The sequence below is a fragment of the Nymphaea colorata genome, chromosome 4, assembly GCF_008831285.2.
Source record: "Nymphaea colorata isolate Beijing-Zhang1983 chromosome 4, ASM883128v2, whole genome shotgun sequence".
Classification (NCBI taxonomy): domain Eukaryota; kingdom Viridiplantae; phylum Streptophyta; class Magnoliopsida; order Nymphaeales; family Nymphaeaceae; genus Nymphaea; species Nymphaea colorata.
In genome coordinates this window covers 15117296-15142319 of record NC_045141.1, presented here as the reverse complement: position 1 = coordinate 15142319, position 25024 = coordinate 15117296, and the positions used below count along the sequence as shown (strand labels likewise).

The 25024-nt window shown below is 38.6% G+C and overlaps 2 protein-coding genes across 2 annotated transcripts in view; one reads left to right on the top strand and one right to left on the bottom strand.

Annotated features, from left to right (window-relative positions):
• LOC116252405 (CHD3-type chromatin-remodeling factor PICKLE) overlaps positions 1–12331 on the bottom strand; it is a 41551-nt gene extending 29220 nt beyond the window's left edge. The window contains exons 1-12 of the mRNA XM_031626636.2: positions 12173–12331; positions 11899–12054; positions 10096–10233; positions 9859–10013; positions 9600–9758; positions 7212–7459; positions 7025–7120; positions 6782–6918; positions 6462–6677; positions 6275–6382; positions 5779–5829; positions 5587–5686 (exon numbers count right to left, since the gene is read on the bottom strand). Of these exons, the coding sequence (XP_031482496.1) occupies positions 5587–5686; positions 5779–5829; positions 6275–6382; positions 6462–6677; positions 6782–6918; positions 7025–7120; positions 7212–7459; positions 9600–9758; positions 9859–10013; positions 10096–10233; positions 11899–12054; positions 12173–12181 (1573 nt within the window). The 5' untranslated portion in view covers positions 12182–12331. The remainder of the gene's footprint in view (positions 1–5586; positions 5687–5778; positions 5830–6274; positions 6383–6461; positions 6678–6781; positions 6919–7024; positions 7121–7211; positions 7460–9599; positions 9759–9858; positions 10014–10095; positions 10234–11898; positions 12055–12172) is intronic.
• A 1186-nt stretch (positions 12332–13517) lies between these two features.
• LOC116252732 (pentatricopeptide repeat-containing protein At5g67570, chloroplastic) lies at positions 13518–23792 on the top strand. The gene is made up of 9 exons (XM_031627209.2): positions 13518–14400; positions 14986–15177; positions 16680–16761; positions 16853–17044; positions 17327–17440; positions 18292–18385; positions 18469–18626; positions 21010–21444; positions 22133–23792. The coding sequence occupies exons 1-9, from the start codon at positions 13835–13837 to the stop codon at positions 22874–22876; spliced, it is 2577 nt and encodes an 858-aa protein (XP_031483069.1). The 5' UTR covers positions 13518–13834; the 3' UTR covers positions 22877–23792.
• The last annotated feature ends 1232 nt before the right edge of the window (positions 23793–25024 follow it).

Here is a 25024-nt window from a genome sequence, read left to right as displayed (position 1 = left end):
CTACTTTCTATCAGTCAGATTACCAGAGAATTAAATTGTCGTGCTATATTTGACTCTTCCTCTCTTGTGTTTCAGGATATACTGACGGGCAGGGTGATTGGCAGTGGCCGTGAACAGGGAGGTCTCTACAGGCTAGTGCACTCCTTTCCCTTTGCTGGATCTACCTCGTCGGGGTCGTCCTCATCCTCGGCTTATACTTGGCATTTACGTTTTGGACATCTCCCGTTTCAGAAACTGCTGCATGTTCTCCCTCAGCTGTCTCATAAGTCGTCTTTTCAATGTGAGTCTTGTCAGTTAGGCAAACACCATCGGTCATCCTTTCCTCCGCGGTCTAGTAGAAGTAGCCACTCTGTGTTTGAGTTACTTCATTTTGATGTTTGGGGCCCGAGTCGTACTCCTGACCTTCAGGGTCATCGGTATTATCTTGTTGCTGTTGATGATTACAGTCGTGTTAGTTGGGTTTTTCTTATGAAACACAAATCTGAAGCGGGTCATGTAATCAAAAATTTTATCAATGAAATTCTGACTCAGTTTGATACTTGTGTCAAGATTGTGCGCTCTGACAATGCTCTTGAGTTCTGTGCTTCCTCTTTAGAACAATTTTTCAGGGATAAGGGTATCATTCACCAAACTTCTTGTGCCTATACCTCTCAACAAAACGGGGTTGCTGAAAGAAAACACCGCCATATTCTTGATGTCGCCAGAACCATTATCATACACAGCCATGTTCCCCATTCTTATTGGGGAGATGCTGTTCTTACAGCATGCTATCTTATTAATCGCATGCCGTCATCCGTGTTGGGAGATCTTATTCCTTTCTCTGTTCTTTTTCCTGACAGAGAATTGTTTTCTGTTGCACCTCGTATTTTTGGATGTGTTGCCTTTGTTCAGTTACTTGGTCCTGGGCGAGATAAGTTATCCCCTCGGGCTATCAAAACGATCTTTGTTGGTTATTCCCGCACTCAAAAGGGATATCGTTGTTATGATCCTTCTACTCGTCGATATTATGTGAGTGCTGATGTTACATTTTTTGAGTCCACCTCTTATTTCTCTCCCAATGGAACTCAATTAAGGGTGCCTGAATTTAGTGATGAAGTCCACCTTCCTTTACCTCTCATGAGTTATCCACAACCCGTTGCTTCGCGTTTTGGGGCTATCTACCAACGTCGCACTAAACCTGTTCAACCTGCCCCCTGTGCTCCTGTGCCTTCACCCAGCATGCCCAAGGTACTTCCTGAACACACAAATCCTGCTGACCATTCTTTATGTGATGATGCCACAGGGGACTCTCCAGAGCATGCTACTGGTCCTCATATTAATGAACTTGATATGCCTATTGCTCAAAGGAAAGGCAAACGCAGTTGCACTATGCATCCTCTCTCTGGTCATTTGTCCATGGCTCGACTCACTCCTACTTACCGCCAGTTTGTCAAGGGACTGTCGGCTGTAGCTCTTCCACAGACTCCTATGGACGCTCTTTCTGATCCCAAATGGGCCGCAGCTATGCAAGAAGAGATGGATGCCCTTCAGTCTAGAGGCACCTGGACACTAGTTACTCCTTCATCTGATGCAGCTATTGTTGGTTGTCGATGGGTATTTACTGTTAAATACAGAGCAGATGGCAGCATTGAGAGATATAAGGCTCGCTTGGTTGCAAAAGGCTATACTCAGACTTATGGGGTTGATTATTATGATACCTTCTCTCCTGTGGCACGACATGCTTCTTTACGGGTTCTTCTCGCTGTTGCCGTCAGCAAGAATTGGTCTCTATCACAGCTTGATGTCAAAAATGCCTTTCTGTATGGTGACCTACATGAAGAAGTGTATATGCAGCAACCACCAGGGTTTGTTGCTGAGGGGGAGTGTCAAAAAGTGTGTAGATTGAGAAAGGCAATTTATGGTCTGAAACAAAGTCCTCGAGCTTGGTTTCAAAAATTATCAGAGAATATTGAGTATGAGGGCTTCAGACGTTCTTCGGCTGATCATTCCCTTTTTGTCAAGAAAACTTCTACAGGTACAGTGATAGTTCTTGTCTATGTTGATGATATCATTGTTACAGGGGATGATATTCAGGGGATTTCCAACATCAAGGGCGTCCTTGGACGACACTTTGTCACCAAGGATCTTGGTGAGCTACGCTATTTCCTAGGTATTGAGTTTGCCAGAAATCAGAAGGGTCTTATCATGTGCCAAAGGAAATACGTTACTGATGTCTTGCAAGAGACAGGTATGCTAGGATGTCGACCTGCCTCTACACCCATGGACATCAATACTCGCTTGTATGATGATGATACTGAAGATGTTGATGCTAGACAATATAGAGGGATTGTTGGGAAGCTCCTATATATCACTGTTACTCGACCTGATATTGCCTATGCTGTCAGCAGAGTGAGTCAATTTATGGATAAGCCCAAGAAAGTCCATTGGGATGCTGCCATGATGATTCTCAGGTATCTGAAAAATTCACCAGGAATGGGACTCTTCTTTCAAAATGGTACATCTCTCACTATATCTGTGTATGTTGATGCTGATTATGCGGGATGTCACCTTGACAGAAAATCCACTACTGGGTTTTGTGTGTTTATTGGATCCAACTTGGTTACATGGAAGAGTAAGAAGCAGACAGTGGTTGCCAGATCAAGTGCAGAATCTGAGTATAGAGCTATGGCTCAGGCTACTGCTGAAGTTATGTGGGTTAGATCTCTGATGTTGGATCTTACTGTGGAAGTGCCTCTTCCTATGCAATTGTTAGGTGATAACAAAGCTGCTCTGTTTATTGCTAATAATCCTGCTTTCCATGAGAGAACCAAGCATGTTGAAGTAGATTGTCACTATACCAGAGACATGATTCAAAAGGGGTTTGTAAGCACCTCCCATATTTCAACTACAGGGCAAACTGCTGATATTTTTACTAAAGCTCTTGCAAGAGGACCATTCCAAAGTTGTTGTTCCAAGTTGAGCTTGTTTGACATATACGCTCCAACTTGAGGGGGAGTGTTAAGACGTGTTTATACTCAGTATTAGGCTTGAAAGGGCACTTGTGTAATAATGTTTCTTTTAATGACTTTCTTGTAACTTATCCCTCTCCTCTAGTCTATATAAAGAGGAGTTAGGGATTCTTTCGATGTTAATCAAAGATTAGTTCTCTTAACTTTATCATTATGCATGTTAAAAGACCAACATTTTAGCTTCAAAAGGAAAGGACTAGACGAAAAAGAGTATCAGGCTATCAGGCCCTGTGACCATTGGGATGCTGATCTCTAAGTTTAGCTGCCACTGAGCTTGCGATGTTAGTATCCCTCAGAAAGGGAGACATAAAACTGCCATTCACCCAATATATGGAGTTTAACTTCCACAAAACTAAATCCAGTAAAACGTAAAAAATACTTCATAAATTGAAGAAGAAATTTGGCTGATATCAATGGGATCTAAGCATTTTTAAAATCCCTCGGTATTAATGAGTTTTTTGAAGAAATTAGTGACAACATCATTCTGTCGCATCCAGCAATTGAAAGCTTTAAACGTTAGGTTGATATGTAATTTTTGTCTCTCACTTTCTTCAGGAAAAAAAATGATATTTGCACCTTGGCTGAACTTAGGGTAAAGGCTAGAGAACATTCAGCTGACGTAACTTTCTGATTTACTTCTTGCAGAAAATATACAGCCAAAAGTTGTGCACATGGCACAGACACTTGGAGAGCACCAGATGTCAACCTCAGACAAGGCTGGATAATGATGTTGTCCTTTTCTGGACACTGCTCTGAATGAAGAGGGTTATTAAGCATAGCAAAGCAATTGACACTTCGACTGTCAACTCATGGACACTGCAGCCTCCTGAGCAAAGGAGGGTTGCTGGAGTTCACAAGGATCAAAGACCCTAGAAACACAGCATTTGTTGGAATCTTCCCATGATATTAGTATTAATTTACCCAAACAAATCCCCCCTTTTTATCACTTTATACCTCTCTCCTCTCTTTCTGCTCCCTTTGTGCTCTGTTTCTGAATCTGCTGTACTGGTACATTGCTCATTGGTTCAACTCTCTTGGAACATGTATTAGTAACATGGGTAATTTCTCGCTCCCACTCACCCCCCAACCCCCCCCCCTCCCTGAACAAATATATCATGTAAAATTTATTATTTTACTTGTGAAGGCTGTTAAGCACAGTCCTCCTCCTTAGCCCTGTTCCTTTTTTGACCCTTTACTTTATTCTGCTCACATAATCTTTGGCTTCTATTTTCTCCTTGTATACACTGCGTCCAAGTATTTGATTATTCAAAACTTGTCATATCCATCATTTTCCACCATGCTTAGATACTAACACCAATACCAATGTCAATGCATGAATGCAGGTACAGTGACAGCCTTTCATGGCCACATAAATGGTGAGTGCTTAAGCTCTTATTTAAAAAACCTTAACACATGTATGGTTTTCAACTGTTTGTGGCTATCTGCAATTTATTTTGTTTCATTTTTTATGAATTATTCATATTTCCAGTTCCAGTGTTCCATTTTCTCTATCCTTAACGAAACACTGTGCAGTTCTCCCCAGACCCCGCTCCCCCCCCCACCCAAACCTTCCCTTCTCCCCTCCAACAACCCCAACCAAAAAAACAGTCCCAACCCAACTAGGCCTTCTAGGGGACAGGCTGCTTTAGGCACCAGTACCACCTAGCTCTTTCTACTACTTAGGATCAAAGTGGTCAAAAATCATAACAGCTCAAGGATTGGACACGCTAATACACCACATACAATGCTGACAAAATATTACCAGGGATTCCTGAATCCTGAGAATAGGTCAAAGTAGCCTATAGCCATTGAGAAGAAAACTGTAAAAATTAAGATGTATCTTGGATCATCTACTAAATTGGATTATAAAATTGGGACCTGGAGCCTGTGGAGAGAAAAGACCTAAACACATGGAAATTAGACCAAAAATATTTATCTTCTTTTCCTTTTTTAATGAACAGAGAAAATTTATCTTTATTGCTCTTTCCACTTTATAGGTACAAATCGATTATTTTACAAACATAATCAAAGCTGCAAGAAGTTAGCCTTCCACTCAATTTCATGTTCCTCTTACCATTATCACAACAAACCAAACAAGCATAGTACCTACAATCCCATGAACCATGACACCAGGAAACATATCGATATAAATAACCACCTTAATGCAAGAACAATAAGAAAGGATATTCCATGTGCATGCATGAACAGTCAAGGTAAAGGAAAATGAGATGCCAGGAAAACAAATTAATGGAACTAAGAACATGACCTATTCTGCATATTGGACCGGACAAACCTCTTTAAATTTATTCTCTATATAACAAGTAGGTAAAGTGGCCATCTCAGACAAACTGACTTAGCATTTATAATCTACTAACACAAATCAAGAAGCAACAGGAAGACAATTAACATTAAAAAAGGCAGGAAAGGTGGAGCAATGAGAATAAAGCTTCAAACATCAGATGTTGACTTGAACTAACAAAATACAAAAACTTATAATGCAGAATAAAGTTTAACACGGTAAAGAGAAAGCCAAAGCAAAGTGCTAAAGCACAACATAGCCATCAACAAGAGTCTTTACTCCGAAGTAGATGAGGTGCTAGCATTTTGTGAAGCCTAGCAACTTGTTCCTCTTGATTAATGTCCTTGAACTCTTCCTGGAACTCCTCTAAGCTTGCAAACTAAACAAGAAGTAAAGAAAAAATTTGCTATAAGGGTTGCAAACCAAAAGGTTTTAATTGTTAAAAAAATAAATCAAGTGAAAAAGCCGAACCTTCCCAGCATCAAGAAAATGCATCAGCATAAATAGCTCGTCCAAGTTATTCTGAAGGAGAAAAATTAAAAAAAAAAAAAAGAATTCAGAAGAAGATGAAAATTGTTCATCATATATATACCCATGAGAGGAAATCTGCAAGCAGCTATCCATAAGGGTCTCAAATTGAGCTATCAAGAATGGAGAAAGTTGTATCTTTTAGAATTTCAGTTCAGAATTCAAGATGACACCATGAGAGACCTGGCTGCCCAATGCCTTGACTGAATGTTCTAGTCTGTGACAAGTTTATGGCTATCTGCATCTTACATCCAACTCCTTTTTGTTGTAATGAGATTTTGAGATGATCACTTACGAAAAGAAGTGGGGAAGCTAGATAGCATGACCACTGTGTACGTGCTTCTGGGCATAAGTACAGGTATTTCATGTGCAAAGTATCTTGGAGAACTCACAACTGGCTCTGTAAGCCAAAAAAAAATCAAGTCTGAAAGATGCCAACCTGTAAAGGAGTCCCAGTTAGGAGTACCCGGTGGTTAGTTGAGTAAAGCTTCAATGAGTTGAACAGCTTTGAATCTTTGTTCTTTAGCCGGTGACCCTCATCTACGATCTACAGCAGTAGAATTAAAAGATAATTAAAATGGTGCACATATGACATGAAGGAATCATCAAAGCTTAAATATTAGTACCATGCACTCCCACTTTATTGGCTTCAAAGAAACAGTGTCCATGTTAATCATCTCATATGATGTTAGGAGAACATCAAATTTCACCATGTCCTGCTTGTTTTTGGTGACACCTGTGGATTTCCTTTTCTTCTTCAGCTTCTTCAACTTGCTTTTAGGAAAGTAAAACTCGTGTTGCCTTATGACACTACGTGCATTAGCAGAACCAACATACAAGACCTACAAAAGAGTGTGTTTTACTGAATTAAATTGCACCATACTGAGGAAAAAAGATAAATAAGTAACAACAGCAAAGCCAACACGAAAGAAATTATCCATCATACCACATTCATATGTGGTGCCCAAGTTGCAAATTCACGTTCCCAGTTCCTCAGTGTAGAGAGAGGTGCCACAACCAAATGAGGAAACATCTTTTCTTCAAAAAGTGATGCCAGGAATGCAATACTTTGTATAGTCTTTCCTAAAGGAACAAATTGATCAAAACTTTTTTATTCAAAAGGCAAAAAACTGAAAAAGAATAAGTATTAGGGAAATTTAAAGAATAATAAAAAAAATTAAAAACTCACCAAGGCCCATCTCATCAGCAAGTATCACATGAGTTTGTTTAGCCCAAGAAAACCGTAAAAAATTCAACCCTTCAAGTTGATAGGGATGTAATGATCCTGTAAGAAGCCACATCAGATGACAAAATGTAAATGAAAAACTACAGACCAATAAATACACGTATACAACAGCTTTGAAGGAAAGCAATACCTCCAGTAAGAAACTTTGGACTCTCTTCATACTGTTTAAATGAGCTTTGTTTGCGTTTTGAATCTTTTCCATCTCGTGTGGAGCTTTTTGACTTGGCAAAAGATGATTTAAGCTTCCTATCATTTATTGAATTAAATCTCTCAAGTTGCAGCTTAAATGCACATATGTCTGATTCAACTTCCCAATAACATTCATCATATGGAAGGTCCTTCCATTTCACAAGATACTCACGTTCACCACTTCCCTTCCTGAAATAGAGGCCAGTTAGTATATGCCACATAATTGCAGACACAAAATACTGAAAACATGATCAACAAAATACTAGAAAGAACCTGTATAACCAGAAAAACACAAAGGGAAGAAGGGAGGTCTTCAAGAAATACATTTTTTATAATTAGGAAAGAGAACTTAGACAGCATTTCATATATGATTCTTCACCATCCAATTGTGATCCTCTAATCATGTGTCAAAATGGGCAGCTTTTCAAATCATTTTCCAGCAAGAGATTTCATGCAGCATGATGCCCCAATTTCACACATCTGCCATATACTGTCACCTTATTTTATTTTTAAGTGTTCTGAAAGGCGAGAAGCTTTAGGTGAATTACACAAGCAGACAAGGCGTGCCTCAAACGAATAAGGGGCTTGCAAGCCGACCCAAATCTAAAACTCTCTTCAGTAAGTCCACAGTAGCTCTAGATTCAGGAAATATCAATAATAATGGAAAATACAAGAAAGTGAATCCTGCAAACTGAACCTCTGCTGTTGTCATGTGCAGACATTGTACATCAGAGGTACAAAAATGGGAAAGAGTGCCTGCATGTGTGAATGCATACATTCATGTGTACGCAAAACTACATAGAAGGCTCTGCATACAAATTTACAGGTCTTGCACTAACTTAGAGTTATGTCAAAGACAATACCTAGTCAAATTATACATATAAACCCACGAGCAGCAACTTAGCTATCAATCTATGTCAACATGGCCATGGAACTGAGGTATCCGATGTACAGAGGTTTCTCTAGAAATTCCTCATTTTGAAAAGCTAAGCTGTTCTATTTTATTAAGAACTTAAGTTTTACTACTTAAACCAATTCCTTAATTTTCCTGACATGTAATTGAGGCAATTTGAAATGCTTTACATATCATATCTATTAATATACTATACTAGTGGAAAGCCAAACTATCAGAGATCATGAACGAGTACTTCCATACTAAAATTCCCAAAAAGCTATGGGGCATGATAAGAGGTTTAAGATACTATAAATGTTATTGTTTCAAAATCAACTCTTTCTAAAAGAAAATAGCTTAAAAAGCTATTAGACGCAGCATTCTTCTTATTTGGAGTACTTACATTTAAATTGGTCACTGTGAAGTTTTGATTTATAATTATTTCTTGTGAAACATGCATGTCCTTGATAATAAACACTGTTCATTACTGTGTCTAATGTGTGTATTTCAATGGTTATGCCATGTGACATCAAGTTTTTAAGCTAAAAAAGAGAACAATTTTTTCCACCACTATTGACTTTTTCATTTTTCTTGAATTTTATAAGAGCAATTTTGGGTTTTCTAACTTTTTTTGGAAAGATATAATTTCCAGAATAAGCTAAATACATTATGCACCTTATTTTGCACAGGACAAATACAACTGGCGCACTGCATTTAACTTTTTAAGTATAAACTGTAAATTTAGAACCATAACCTAAAGGTTAAACTCATGTATGTGTGAGTATCTTCTATACACCCAGAATTATTGCATCTTGAACAGGAAAACTACAACTATTGGCTGGATCAAGATATCCTCACATTTGAATTGTTTTCTTGACAGTGATTCCATTTCAGCCTGTAAATACAACATGATGACCCAGAAAATTTAATAGTGAAAAAATATGCCACAGAGATGCGGGGTGCAGATGCTGATGTGAGTGCTTCAAAAAAAACATGGGTGTTGGCTTGGGGAAGGATATACATAAATATATAGAAAAAGAGAGTTTTATGTCACTGTGTTTCAGATGTTATTGGATGACTAAAAATTAAAAATATGTCATTAAAAAACAGCCATCACATGAGCATTAGCGACAGTTTATGATGCAGCAACAGTTCATAGTGTTTTTAGCAACATTCATGGTGTTTTTAGCGACAAAGTTTTAACTTTTAGTCATCTAGAAAAATATTATAATTCAATAATTTCATCAATGATTCAATGAAAAAAAAAACAATTTGTTTGTTGTCGCACACAACCTGCACCCAGGCCGCACCTGACACAATGGGGTGCAGCAACTTTTTTGAAGAGTCCATGTTACTTGGGGTCATAAAATGGTCCACAAACTCTTCACAATCATAAGACCAAAAAGACAAACACAGAAGCACATAACAACCACTTACCTGGTAGCAAGTATTCGATCCACAGTTGTCCACTCAGGTCGTATGGCCACCCAGTCCTCATCTGAACCATTCAAATCCATCTGGCGATGAAAATTGTTTAACTTCGTCCTCAACCTTGGATTTGATTTGAAAGCCTTTTGAAATTCTGAATCTGGCACCCTATGAGAGCCCAATTCAGAGAAAATGAGAGAGAGAAAGAGAGAAAAGCAACAACTTGTTCCCAACAGCAACATCATGTGACTAAAAATATGAATAATACCATGAACAGTGCAAGTAAGATAATCTTTTCCATTTTACTAGGTATTGTTTGACAAACTTCTGCTTTGACACCTCCTTAGAATCATCGGTTTCGTTGCTCCCATAAGGCCTCATTTCACAGTCCAATATCTTATCAATTTCACTTAAAGGATTGACCTGCAAACAAATACAATTCATTTTACTCACAAAGCACAAGTAAAATAGCAGAAGATACACTCTGAGTTTTTCTGAGAATTACGCATTCTGGGCAGCTCCAACTTCCTTCAGGTGCAATTTTAAGAGGTGGGAGTAAACACTTAAGATGGTAGGAATAAGTGCAAGTATAACAATAGACCAGCTGCCCATTTCCTCCACAAGCCTGACAAGAATCCTCCTTCTGCATTGACATGTAAGATTTTTTTTGGTGTATTGGTTAAGAAAACAGGACAACATGAATAGTTTCAAGAATGCACATCGAGCAAACAACTTATTCAGGAAATAAATTTTGACCAGTGTTGTCAATATTAGTCCAGTAGGATCCACAAACTGAAATGATTCTGGCTGCTTACAGTATTTAGCATTTTCAATTTATTAAATATTGAAAGTTTACTAACCAATTTTAAAATAAGAAAAATAAAAATGGAAAACAAAGGTTTTCACAAACCCAAAAAAATATTGAAAAAAACGGGCGAAATATTGCACAATTGTCATGATAATGTGTGATGATTTCTTCAGGGACAATTTCAAATTGTGATTACATTTTGTCTTCTTCTTTTAAGGTCATATTATTGTAGTATTTTCAAGAATGTAGTGATATTGATGACAACTATTTAACTTGACCATTACATCTAAGATTAATTAATTGGAGAACGTTGATGTAAAAATAAAACCCTAAAGAAATTTTTTTCATCAACCTCTAAAACTAAAACAACCTATTGAGTATGTAATGCTCCAAATATAGAATATTCCAGCAAAAACTAATCCAACATAACACCTGAGGCATGTGAGGCAAATGCTGCACAAATTTTTACATCTTTCCAAAACCCATCTGAGAATATGGAAGTCGAGTTTCCTTCTACATGTTAAACCTTTATGAAAATCTGATACTTATCAATCACAATTATGACATTGTACCACGCCCATTTACCAAATAAATGGTGACAGAACCCTGAAATTCCATAGATTACAGTTTGCAAGCTAATCTCTTACTAAGAAGGTTTGGAGGAAATGTTGGTACTTAAAAAAATGGAGTTCAATGACTCTATAAATGATATGCAGATAAAAACGGAAGTAGCACCTTGAATGCAAACTCAGCAGAAAAGAAGGTAAATTTGTCACATCTGACGTGCATATGGAAACTTGAGAAACATCAAATATCACATTGGTGAGATTCTGCGGCGCGGCTCGAACAGCCAGCTTATTTGACGAGGAATTATAATGCAGACAAGCACGCGACCATGGACGAGCATGTAGAAAGAAAGATACGTAGAAAATAAATAATCATATGCCACCAACATCTGTATAAGATTGAAAAAAACTTGGAAAATCACACCGATCGGAAGCAGAACAACCATTCCAAACCCCACCAAAGACGTTCAGTCCATATCACGTGATCCAGGGGGAATGGGGCTCAGAATAAAGCCTCCGGTTCCCTAAGGACATCATAATGAGTGATACCGCTACGATGCGCCAAGAAGATCACAAAATCGACCTGAAAACTCTCAGGACTACGATCGACAAACTAAAAAAGACGTTCTTCTAAAATGCGAAACAACCCGTCTAAAGAAGCCTACCAACGCGAGATCAGAGAGCGATTCGGCTGCGGAACAGTAAAAAAATTACAGATTCAGTCGAAGCGGAACAAAAATGCTCGTGAAACGAATTGGCGACAGATGAAAACATGAATTCAACTGGTTGGCTACCGTGTACGCACGTCCATGTCCACGCAAGAAGCTACGAAGTTGCATGAATTCAGTAAAATTCAAATACCGGACAAGAATGAGCCGCTCGAAATTGATAAAATATTTAAAAACGAGCGAAGGAAAAGAAGGTGAGTACGTACCGCGTCGTCTCTGAGAACCTTCGACTGGCGCTTGTCGGAGTGAGATGACCGTCCATCCGTGACGGGCTCCATGTACTCGTCAAAGACATCGTCGTCGTTGTAGAGGGGCTTCCTCCCGGACCTTATCCGTAGCCTCTCCGCCATGCTCGTCATGTCCTGCACAGACGCACACATTCATCCCCGGTTCAGAAAACCAAACAAACAAAGAAACAACAAGAAGCCAACAATTGAATTGAGGAGTGGAAGCATAAGCAGTAAACAACGGCGCCACCACCTTCGACATGCTACGCAATCGAGGAACTGATTGTCTGAAGGGAGAGAGGACGAAAAAGACAGAGATCCAAACTCCGGCGAAGGGCCGATCTCAGGCCCCGGTGGAGGGATTTCGGAGCCCTAATGGCGGTCAAGCCCGGCACCGGGAAGAGACTCGTCCGACCCCAGTGACTGGGCGGATCGAGTCAATGACTTTATTAAAAAACCCGGTCCGATTACCCGACCATGAAAGCGGGCCCGATCAACCGGCGGCAGGTCTCGCCTAGAGATTCGGAGCTAATGGTGGCAGAGGTCGAGCCTGACCCGAATCCGACCCATAAGAACCTTTTGTCGCCTTGTCGGACGCCAAAGTAATGCGAATTTACGAGTAAAGAGGAAAGGTTGAAAGACAAAACAAGTAAGGCTGTTCAACAGAGTAGAGTTAACTCAGTTCAATTCAAACTCACTTCATAAACTATAAACTTGACTCGCTTATTAAACAAGTCAAGCTTGAGTTAAAAAATGAACTTGACAACCTAAACGAGTTGAGCTCGAGTTAAGTGAGTCAGTTCGGTTAAACTTAATTAAGCTCGAGCTGGCTCAACTGGGCTCGAACTCGCTCATGAACAGCCCTAAAAACAAAGGGTTCATATTGCCATGTATCATAGTTAGTTGGGCCAATGCCTATAAAGCACATAATAGATTCAAATTTTATAAGGTTTTATTCTTTTGGACGGTAAAAAATGGATCATGATACTCAGTTGACGGTGCCCTATGCAAGTCAGTTCAAAACCTTGCCGAGGAGTGGATTTGTTAACTTATTGCTCATCTTGAAAACAAAAGTGAGGTGGTTTGTGCATTTTGGTATCTTATATTCTCAGAGCTTAAACTGGCAACTATAGAATATTAAAATCTTAAAAAAACATAGGAAACATGTTGCAACTCAGTGACCTTGTATGGACAAATTATAACTTCTAGTACTTACGGCCTGTTTCCTAAAGTAGTATTTCTATGCCCAGATAAGTTATCAGTGAATAACTTATACAAAAAAGATTGTTCGTGGCAACTGCTGCACTTGATTGCTTCAGATATGCATTGACTTTAGATTAATAGATCATTTGTTGTCCAACACAAACACGAGGGTTCAAACAATAAAATATGCACAAACGTATGGAAAACATTATATATATATATATATATATATGAGCAAATTCATTCACATTTGGGTTTAACAACGTAAATCTCATATCATCTTGCTTGCTTCCGATATGACAGATTCCACCCCCATGGGAGAGTGAGGGATAGATTTAACAACCGGGGCCCTTGCAAGGCACTGTTTATTTCAAAGGTCTCCCTCTTGTTGGCCCTTTGCCCATCTATCTTTGGATTCCCAACATACAAGTTCTTCACCTTCTAGATTCAGGGCATTGGGCATGACTGTTCTTGATCCCTTTTACGGAAAATGATGTTTGTTTTTTTGTGAAAATATCTTTTACGTGTTTAAAAGTATAGATTCTTGCACCAAGCTGAAATAAAATGGCGTTCTGTTAGAGCTTCATTTGAGCAATCACAACGAAGATGACGATGGGACGGTGGAAGAACGCCAACGTTTAAAAGGCCTCCGAGAACTGGAACCAGGCACTTCATAGTTCATTCTCTATCGCTCTTTGCTTTAGCTCGTCAGATGGAGGCGACCGCCCTCCTCTGCAGCAGCTGTTCCTCGACCACCCCGCAGTTTCAGCCGAACACGGAGAAACTGAGGCGGCGGCTGCTCCGCCGCGGCGTCACTCCGACACCCAAAATCCTCCACGCCCTCAGCAAGAAGGAGCTGCAGAAATTCCGCCGCCGCTCCAACAAGAAGGAAAAGCAACCCGCGGAAGCGAGCTCCGTGTCCGTGGCTGACGCCGAGGAATCACGCTTCCGTGATGCCCTCGAGGAGTATCGGATGGTCATGAGGGAAGTGAAGGGAGGGGAGAAGGATGAGAAGGGCGGTGGATTAGTTAGGGTTTCCGGGAAGCCGTGGGAGGGAGGAATTCAGCTGCTGCGTGACAGTCTGGAGTTCGGTAAGGAGGATGTCGGCGAGAGGCTTAAGGAGGAGCACCTGGAGGAGTTAAGAGGAATTCTGGCCCAGCGCAACCGCGATAGTCTGAGTTGGCTACTGGACGACGATATGGGGGAGGCGGGAGGGAGCGAGCCAACTTACCGGAGAAGGGTGGGTGGTAATGAACGCATCCAGTGGCTTGTGAAGAGGTATGTCTGCGGCGCGGTCGTCATCCCACCATAACTCCGGTCGGTCTCTGTTTCTCAATTATGCAACGTTACTTCTGTTATCTGTTCGTGGTCATCTGTCGCTTCGCTGTATGGTGGTGGTGGTAATCCCGGTCTCCCTATGTCTTGTTCCTTCGATCAGATGCAACTAATCGTCTAAAGGAAGATGCCCGATTTGTCTCGTTATCCAGAATAAGGAAACGTGGACAAGCATTCTTTGTTGACAAAGAAATAGCTGCATTTTGCTACCAACACCATCACTGTTAAGGCAGCGGCAATGCAGTTCTACATTGCTTTTAAAAAGATCGACGTCAATAGAAAATATCCTTTTCTTGTTGCAGGACAGAGGGGTTTCTACCTCTACCATATAGGTTTTAACTTTTCGGGGAAAAGAATGTGGTACGAGATGCCATTTTTATGTTGTTCTATGTTTTAAATATTGTCAAACCCATCCTACTTGTCTCATAAATGGTACATTTACCCCTACCTTTGTTGCGGCGTTCTTGCGGATTGTTAAGTGCATAACCGATTTTCGACAGCTTTTTGACATGTGATTTCTTTGTTTAGGCTCTCCGCCATGGATCTTAGAAAGCGAGATTGGAAGTTCTCCAGATTAATGATCCAATCACGATTGGTGTTCTCTGAGGTGCATTTACTCAGGATAATCCAAGGACTTGGAAAGAATGGTAAATGGGAGCAGGCGCTGTCTGTGGTTGAATGGGTATACAGTAACGAGGAATATAAACATTATAAGAGCAGGTATTGTATTTGAAAACATTGCAGCTTCCATTGACAAAAGATATGACATCAAGGAAGTCTCGTAAGGTCCCTGTTGACTGGGTTAACATTTGTTCTTAATTTTAAAATTGACATGTAGAATCGTAGATGCTTATTCAAGTATATCTCCCAGGTCTCAAGTTTCAGTAAGTGGCTGTCCTTGGAATGACCCTTATGACCAGCTCCATCATAACAATAATTCGTTCCAAAGTACCTGTTATGGGTACAGAGTTCACAAATACCCCAGGTGCACAAATGTGGATTATTGTGGGGACATAATAACTCTCCAATGTCCATGTTTCTGAACATGCTTGAAATAAATATGTGATATGTTATTATCATTGTCACAGATATCATCATTTCTCAAAATATAACATTAAAACTGGAAAAATAAGGACAAGCAGAAAAAATGTGAAAACTTTACAATATCTTGAAAAAAATCTCTGAGACAGAATAATGCCTTTTTATCACACTTTTTTGCAAAAATATTTTTAATATATTTCAAAATTTTTTAGATATGTTTTACATTTAGTGACTATTTTAATTTTTATCAATGTTTTTGTAAAAAAATTAATATAAAATTCAAATTTTCATAAATTTTCAATCATTTTTATGTTTTTTTTTATTTTTTTGAATTCTTGAGATTTGCTCAAGAAAAACAAACATTCTGATTAGTATCTGAGAAATGTTGCCGATAAAACCCTGGGAACAATATGTCACAATGGCTTATATCATAATTATATGGGGATCAATTAGTTAGTTTTTCTGGTCAAAGAATAGATACCTGTATGCAAGTTCCTAAGGAAGGTGGTATAGGCATTGGGTCCCCCTTTTCAAGTTATTACTAATATTAATTTTCTCTGCATGCATATCTTTTATGTGCAGATGTGCATGAGCATGTGTGAATGCATACGTGCATGGTCCCTATTCGAGACACTGTGTGAAGCGTTCGACATGTTGAGTTTTGGAAATAAATACATCTACACGTTAGACATTGTATTAGTATATATGAGTCTACTAATGGTTCTACTGAGAGGTATATCTGTAGCTTTAGTTGTTTAATGGTAACTAAAGTCTAAAAAGGGTAAAAAGCCTTTAGTAGCTTTCAGGTCAATAGGTAACCTAGGGACCTACGCTTTGGAAACTAAACAACTTTTCTCTTTCTGAGATTAAGAAGGTGCTTGCATCACTACAATCATCTTCATTCTTTAGGTATACATCCTTTGGAAACTCTGAACTTACTCTTTTATGATATTGAAGAACTGCTTGCATCAATAAAATCGTCATATGCTAGTTGAACTTTTGATACTACTTTGGTCCGTGACCTTCATGCTTAATCACTCTATGGTTTCAAACCTGATTTTAGAGGGGTGCTTTTTGTTAACAAGTGGTTGTGTGATTTGTACAGTTAGCAAGGTGGGGTTTGCGCCTGCACCTATGTTTTTTCTTTTTCATTTACATTATCATATCATTTTATGTGGCAGATATGTATACACAAAACTCTTGGCAATCCTTGGAAAAGCAAGGCGACCTGTAGAAGCTTTGAACATTTTTAAAGGAATGCAGGTACTGTGTTCTTTCTATTACTTTCGGGTCATGACTGTTTCTTTATCGCAATACACTAATGGAGTTTTTTTAGTTTTCATAAATCTTACAGGAAGACTACCATATATATCCTGATATGGCTGCATACCACAGCATTTCTGTGACTCTCGGGCAAGCTGGTTTGATAAAAGAGTTACTGCATGTAATTGATTGCATGAGGAAACGACCTTCAAAATTATTACAAAAAATGCATCGTAAAGACTGGAATCGTTGTTTGGAACCTGATGTGGTGGTCTACAACTCAGTAAGTATTAGTGATGTTTATTGTCTGGATAGGCCGTAAACTCATAATCCAAGAATGAGGTAGGTGCAACACCAGCAAACCTGATGAGTACTTAAGGCCTAAGGGCATCGCTATTTACATGGTGTTGGGTTCTGGGGTAGTTTTGGCATTTGTAGTGCCTTTTTAAGCTGACATCTGCCTGGATTTACTGGACAGTGGCCGAAAGACCAACCAAATTCATCTTAGGTTCGAGCAGCTGAGTGGATAGGCATTTAACCTATTGTTTTCATTTTTTATTTCTAGGTGTTAAATGCTTGTGCCACTCATAAGCAGTGGAAAGGAGCACTTTGGGTGCTTGAAAAGCTCAAGCATAATGGCCTAAAACCTTCTTCAGCAACTTATGGCCTTGCAATGGAGGTAATATTCTCATAGCTTGTTTTTGAACAGTAAGTTTGTATGGTTGGACCTTTGGACCTTCTTTTGAATTTTGAAAACAAAGGAAGCACAAGGTGGTTGGGGATGGAATGATAGTGAAGCAACTCAGAATTCGAGGGGGAAAAGGTTCAGACATTGATAATCACTAAGAGAAGGGACAGTGATTACTGGAGTTTTGCCTTTTTTTTTATTATATTTGTATTAATTGGCCATAGATGGTCTTACATGTAGTTTAATGGTTATTGAACTATCCCAATGGATAATGATGCCTAATAGCTAGCAAATTCTAGCTAAAGCTATTTATGAAAAAGGAAAATGTTGCAATCAAATGGGCTAATAAACTTATTTATGAGCAAAATGTTATTGCTTCTGTGTATATGCATTGTGTATTTTTTTGGCTGATTTTGCTCGTACTGTTGTAAAACTGATTGTGTTTGTAAATGGAAAGTAGAACTGACACGTGAGAATATCTTTTATAAAATAGTGTACCTACAAGTTCCATGATATTGAGAGATTTCATGTGAAAATGAGGAGGATATGATATGAATTCATTATGGTGAGGATGTTGCCAAAGCTTCATGAAGTTGGGCATGATGGCATTTTGACCATATTGATGCTTTGTGGAAATTTCTTGAAAATGAGATGCTGCAAATTGCAATACGCCTAGAAAACATGCGTATATGACTTTGCTGGTTTCATGAAGATGAGAGCAATATGGTTGTGATGCATATGTACTTCATGAGATGTATTTTTGCTTCGTGCTTCTTATTAATGATTTGCTTCTGTCCTGAGATTCACTTTACATGCTATTTATAAAATTCCTCCTTTGGAAGGTGATGTTAAAAGCAGGAAAATATGAGCTTGTTCACAAGTTTTTTGGAAAAATGAGAAAAAGAGGACTTGCTCCAAATTCTCACACATATAAAGGTGACGTCATCTTTACTTTTTGGAAATGCATTTCATAGATATTAGTTAAGGCTAAAGTATGTGTTCTTCCTTTAACTTCTCAGTTCTTGTGACTGCCTATTGGAGAGAAGGTAAGATAGATGATGCTGTTGAAGCAGTTTTGGATATGGAACGGAGGGGAGTAGTTGGGTCAGCTAGTGTGTATTATGAACTGGCTTGCTGCCTTTGCAATAAAGGAAGGTGGAGAGATGCTATGGTTCAGGTTTGTTATTTTTAGTTTTAGCAATTATGTCAGTAGGTATATTTTTCAACGAATTTCCTGTCTTCATGTCTTTCCTGATTTATGACATATTTTTCTGTTCCTTTGGCGACTTAGGTGGTTTATTTTGTAATTCCAGGCTGCTGACGTATGAGTTAGTAATTTTCCTAGTCGATTTCATAATATTTAAGCGGTTGTTGTAGATGATCACAAGGATTTTAGATGGCTACAAAATCTCAGGATGGCTTGTATTAAATTCTCTGTAGTATTTGTCTTGTGCTGAGTAACAAATTGACAATTGTGGAACATTGTTCCTTGTTGGATAAGCTTCAAACAGGGCCGACTCTGTGCAAGTACTGTCAAAAGAGGGCCAGTTCCCTTAGTGCTTTCCCACTTAACCGTCTCTACTGAGAACCAAAACAAAAAATGTTTTTACTCTTCCTAGTTAAGGGTGTTAAACCAGTATAGATGGAGATGCAATTACTAATATCAATCTCATGTTAATTTTACTAAGTGTTTTCTTAGGAAAATTAAAAATGATTTAATTTTTCTGGGGGAAACCTCAGATGATGATTTCAAGGAACAAAGTAATGCAATGTAAGCATCTCAAAAATAATGTTATTGTCATTGTCTCAATCATATCTTTAGAACTACTATGCAATTTTGGAAATTTATTGTTAAAGAACTTTGGAAGCATAGAAAAGTGTAAAATCATAGATAATATTTGGTCACAATTTGGTTTAGGAACTTCTCAGTTTGGACTTCAAGATAAGATACTAGTGTGTTGAAGATCGTATCATAAATATCTTCGTCAGCAAGCTGTAGAGGAAGCACATAAAAGACAAAACTTACTAATTCGTCTTATAAGTCCATACCTTGAGTATAATCTAAACCCCTTAAAGATTGTTTTGTGTATCTAAGAGCAATGTTTTAAAACCGGGTGACTCAGGACTGGACTCGTTCATTCTTGACTCGTGACTCGGCGGGTCAACTCGGTAACTTGGTCTGGGTTTTGTTAACTATTGTTTTAAAAGAAAAACAATATGTAACTTGCCATTTAAATATAAAAAAATTGTAAAATGACTTGAATACATGTATAGTTCATACCATCAACTCATCAAGTATTAACTAAGTAATATTATCTCTTTTGATAACAAGAAATTGATGACTTGATCTATAATTGCATTTTTCAAAGAAAATTGTGTGGCAGGAATCAATATATCAACAAAAAACAAATCAATAAAAATCAAACACTAAGATTAAGACATTCAACATTTACAACTATCTAATGGTTAACAAATTTGACATCTATGTTAATATGATATAAAACTAAAAATCGAAAAGTAAAGAGTTCAATGTCATAAAAGCTTGAAAAAATACACCGTACAAGAAGTTAAAGTATTAAAGTTAATTAGTTTTACCTTTTCATTTGTAGTATATAAATTTAATAAATGAAAAACCATTCTAAATTCTTATATTTCAATAAGTTAGAAGATTCATGTCAAAATTTAAGTAATTAAATAATTAATAAACAAATGAACTTGTTAATTACAAAATACGAAATTTATCACTATACTAGACCGAGTCAAACCGAGTTTCGGCCGAGCCAGACCGAGTCATGCCAACTTTTGATAAAAACTGAGTCCCCTTACTGGGGTGACTCGTTAGAAGGGTGAGTCAAACTGAGTCAACTGAGTGAACGAGTTGACTCAGCAAGCTTTTAAACAGTCTAAGAGAAATAATATCTTCTTGCCATATATTTTTATTAGGGTTGCAAAGAGGTTGGATCCGATACAGCAAAACACATAGAAGGTCAGGTTTATAATTCAATCGGGTAAATGGGAAAGGAAAATATGAAAACAGTCCTGACCAATTTCTGACCCTAAATTCTTATGTCTCTAATGATTTTACCCTGAACAGTGTGTTTTTATTTTGACGTTTGTTTGGATTCTCTGCAGAAATATATTGCCCTTCAATTTCTTTGTTCCATCATGCACTTGGAAAAAACAATGATCAACTATCATATAAATGGTATGCCTAATCCTGTGAGGCAAACTTGTTTCAATAGTACCCTTTGGTGGGCAAATTAATGTCATATGTTTTTTGTATATTTCTGCTTACCTGGACGATCATTGGTTTCGGATACTGGATATTTTTCATCCTCTTCCTTCTTATGCTGTCTGAATGATGTTTATCCTGGTCTCTGGCAATTGCTGCCAGTTGTTTTTACAACAGCCTGTGCTCTTTCTGTTGGTTAATCGTTAATGTTGTATAAATTTCTAATGCTTGTTTAAGTGTGATGAAGCATGTGCTCTTTAGAATTGCATGATTTAAATAATTTATTTAAGTGGTTTGTTTTTTAATGTTTTGTTTGATGTACTTTCAGATTGAGAAGCTGAAAAAAGACCCTTCTCATAGGCCATTGGAGATAGCATTTACTGGCATGATTCGGTCATGCATGGAAGGTGGACACATGCAGGACTGCATATCTATGTTTGATCACATCAAGAGTTTTGTTCCTCCAAGTATAGGAATCATAAATATCATGCTCAAAGTTTATGGACGGAGTGATATGTTTGCTGAAGCTAAAGGTCTTTTTGAATCAATTAAAATGCTTCCTGCCTGTTCACCTGCATCCTTTGATGGTTCTGCTACTGTTTCTCCTGATTCATACTCCTACAGTTCTATTTTAGAGGCTTCTGCTGCTGCGCAGCAATGGGAGTATTTTGAATATGTGTATAAGGAGATGATACTCAGTGGCTTCCAGTTAGATCAGCAAAAGCATGCACTTTTGCTTGTGGAGGCATCCAGAGCTGGGAAGGTGAATTTCTTTTGGCCATTCCTCGTATCCATTCCTTTACTTTTGGATTTAGATGAGAAACAAAATAGGGGGAAATAACATGTTGAATTTATAAATCTTCTCCTTGGAAGCAATGTCCTCAGTTACGGAAGCATATGTCTCTTAGTGGCTTGAAGTTTTATCACACCCGTACCATCAATGAAACTTTTCATGGAGAAGTCTTTTCGAGTCTTTGACCCATTGTACCCTTTCCTTGGTCTCCAGTTTCCAACAATATTTTATGCTAGCTGGGATCATATGGTGTTTTCTCCTATCTTTGAAGCTTTGTTACATAGAGAATGCGATGGCTTTTATTCTGAAATGGAACATGAACTTTTCAACTGCCTTTTATGTTTCTGAATATTCATACCCATGTACATTCACATGACAAATGAGGTGGGAAACTTATAAAGTTTGCGTCTTCCTAAACCTTTGTGATGGTTACTTTGTAAAAGTGCAGCATGGCTATTGCATTGCATGTGCACCCGCATAGTCACATGCACACACTGGGAGAAAGGGAAAAACCTGGTAAATGGCTTTGTCATGCCTTATGTTATGCTTCCTTAATCCTTGGATATTTACATCAAATAATGTAAACTGCGGTAATGACAAATTACATGTACTGTCAGCAACATATTCAGTTGTTGTATTTGTTCTTTCCTGTATGCAGTGGCATTTACTGGAACATGCATTTGACCTGCTGTTGGAGGCTGAAGAAATCCCTTGCCAGTTGCTGTTCATGGAAATGATATGTCAGAACATAGCTCGGCTTGACTTTGAAAGAGCTGTCACTCTTATCAAAGGTATGGAGCATGCATTGCTTCATGTGAATGATAGGCAGTGGATAGATCTATTTAGAAGAAACTGTGTGCGTATTGGCAAAGAAAAAGTACAGAAGTTATTGAGCTTTTTTGATCACTGCAATACAATGTCGGATACCCCCATCTCGAGCCTGTTAAAAGCTTTGAACTCTCTTTCTTCAGTGGATGATTCTACCTCTGTCTGCAATAGTGCATCTCCTGTTCCAAGTGAAACCTCGAATTCAAGTTTGGAATGCCACAATGATCTTGTAGCTGTCACTTTAACCAGTTCCACTGATGAAGTTGGGCAAGACTGTTCTGGTGAAATTATTGGTCTGGGGTCTGATAGTCACAAGGGGGGAACGTGGGATATATCTACACGAAGCAACAATGTAGAAAATGCTGATTTTGATGTGCCAACCGATATAATAACATCTTATTTCAACAGTAATTCTGGTCATGTTGTCACTGATTTATCAGTCAATGATCAATATGATCTCGAGGCTGTAAATGGCAGCCAGCTACTTCATTTACCCAGCCATAGTATTCTGTCAGCCGTTTCCGAGTTACCATCTGCATCTGAAATTCTGAAGTCATGGAAGAAAGCAGAATAAGGGGTAGCATTTTGCAAAGACATGGTTGATTGGTGGTCCTGCAGACTTGCAATGTAAAACTATCAGAGCCAGAGTTTAATGTGATAACTGGTGTATTTTTCAGAAAGTTCACCAGAAACGAAGTTGGGTGTGTTCACTATGTATATATGCTGGTAAAAGATAACATAAACAGGACATGCCTGACCTCCGTGTTTATCAGTAGTTTGGTCTGTTTGGTGATAGCATTGGCTGTGAAGACTCCAAATCGCTGTGTTTCAATCTTTTTTTATTTTCCTCTGAGGGGAAAACGAAGAAATTTGCATTGCCAAACAAGAGTGGCAAGACATGAGAAACCCAAGAAATTTCAGATGTCACATGGGCATCCTATTCTGTCTGGGTGATAGCGGGAACCGATCTTCACACAGAATTGATATTCAACTAATTTCTATGGTCCTTTGTAGTCTCCAGTGCATGAGTATTAACAAAAAAGCAGCTTTCGAAATTCAATGGTATCTTCATGACTTAACTATGCGGAGTAACCAGAACTCAAGTGTTTTGGACAATTTCTGCAATCTGGCCTCTGCAGCTGGTGCTATGCGTAATAACAAAAAGGTGGTTGTGGAGAGCAGTAGTTGCTTAATATGTGCTGGATCAGAATAGATGGTTCTCTGTTTGCCTCTTGCGACAGCACGTCGTTCTGTGGGAATCTGAATCTTCAGAGCATTGTTGTCTGAAACAGGATTAACAATGAGACGGCCCAGCCGATTACAGTGAGTTGCTTAGATCTTCATGTATAGAATGAAAATATTGTGTGCACAGCTGCCTTAACCTTTTCTAACAACGACATCTCATTCTTTAATCTTGATCATTATATGTTCCTGTCGTTGTCAAACGTGTACATGTGATCTGGTGATTATTGGAAACTCCGTTTGCTGTATTTCAAGCATTTTGCACCTCTGCTTACAGACATTTAAATGGTTTATGGTGGAAATATGCCTTTCCTATCAAAATAACTACGGTCTATATGCTTAACAAATGAACCATGATGATCACATCTATGGGGTCAAATCTTGGAAAAGTGATTGGAGATACGGCTGCACTTTCAATCTGGTCGTCATAACCCAGTTATTCGTGTGCGCGTGGGCAGCCAATCATGTCACCAGAAGAATTCAGGATCCTCCCTCTCATGGTCCGGCACCCAAGCTACTCACGACAACATGCTGAGTATTGCAGGTGACGTTTGATGAGGTATATATATATATATATATGTGTGTTTTTGAATGATTGCCCTTTAGTGGCGCACAAACTAGGTTGCATTGGCCTAATTACAAGTGAGAGATTTACTTAGGCTATGTTTAGATGGATGGAAAAGAAAGGATTTTTGTGGACGAGGACGAGACGAGAATTCTTTATTTGGCAATCAACTTTAATTACTTAATAAGATCTAAATTTTGGAAATGACGATTCCATAAGTTACAGTAACCAGCGTGGACCTTCCCACGGTGTATACTTTTCTGAATCCACACATCTGACATTACCCACATCTGAAAAGGGACAAAACAATAACGGCAATGCTGAACATTATTAGACACGGGAGGTCAAGTTACAGTGTTTTCCCCAGATTTGAATGGGATCCATGGTAAACCAAGTCAATAGTGTAGCTGGTTGGTTTGAGGGTGCTGATGGTAGGTTTTTAGTTTGATTCTTATGAGTGCTATTCATTTGAACTGCAAACTGTGGCGTATCGATTCGAAGGGTTTATCATATATGCTGACAAAGGTCCTAAAACAAATGGGTGGCCTATGCAACCCTCTTGCATACCTCGAAGTCGATTAGGTGGCCGATTCAAATGTGCCACAAGTTAGCTTTTAGCTATAGAATATTTTAAAATTGATTGCATTTTAATTAATTATTTTATTTTATTTTTGGCTGATTCACAACGAACTCAAGGTGGGGCTCAAGAACCGATTCATCCCCTACGGGTTTTGCCAACACATGAAACATAACGTGTTCATTAGGCAACAGAAAACATTGAACGAGATCTGGTGCTTTTTAGCGGAGCCAAAACCTGAACTTAATCTTGCAAACCTAAATCCAGATCCATGCCTTGTTCACCAAACTTGATCCAACGGATTACTGATCACTTGGATATCTGACTTTGACAACGTT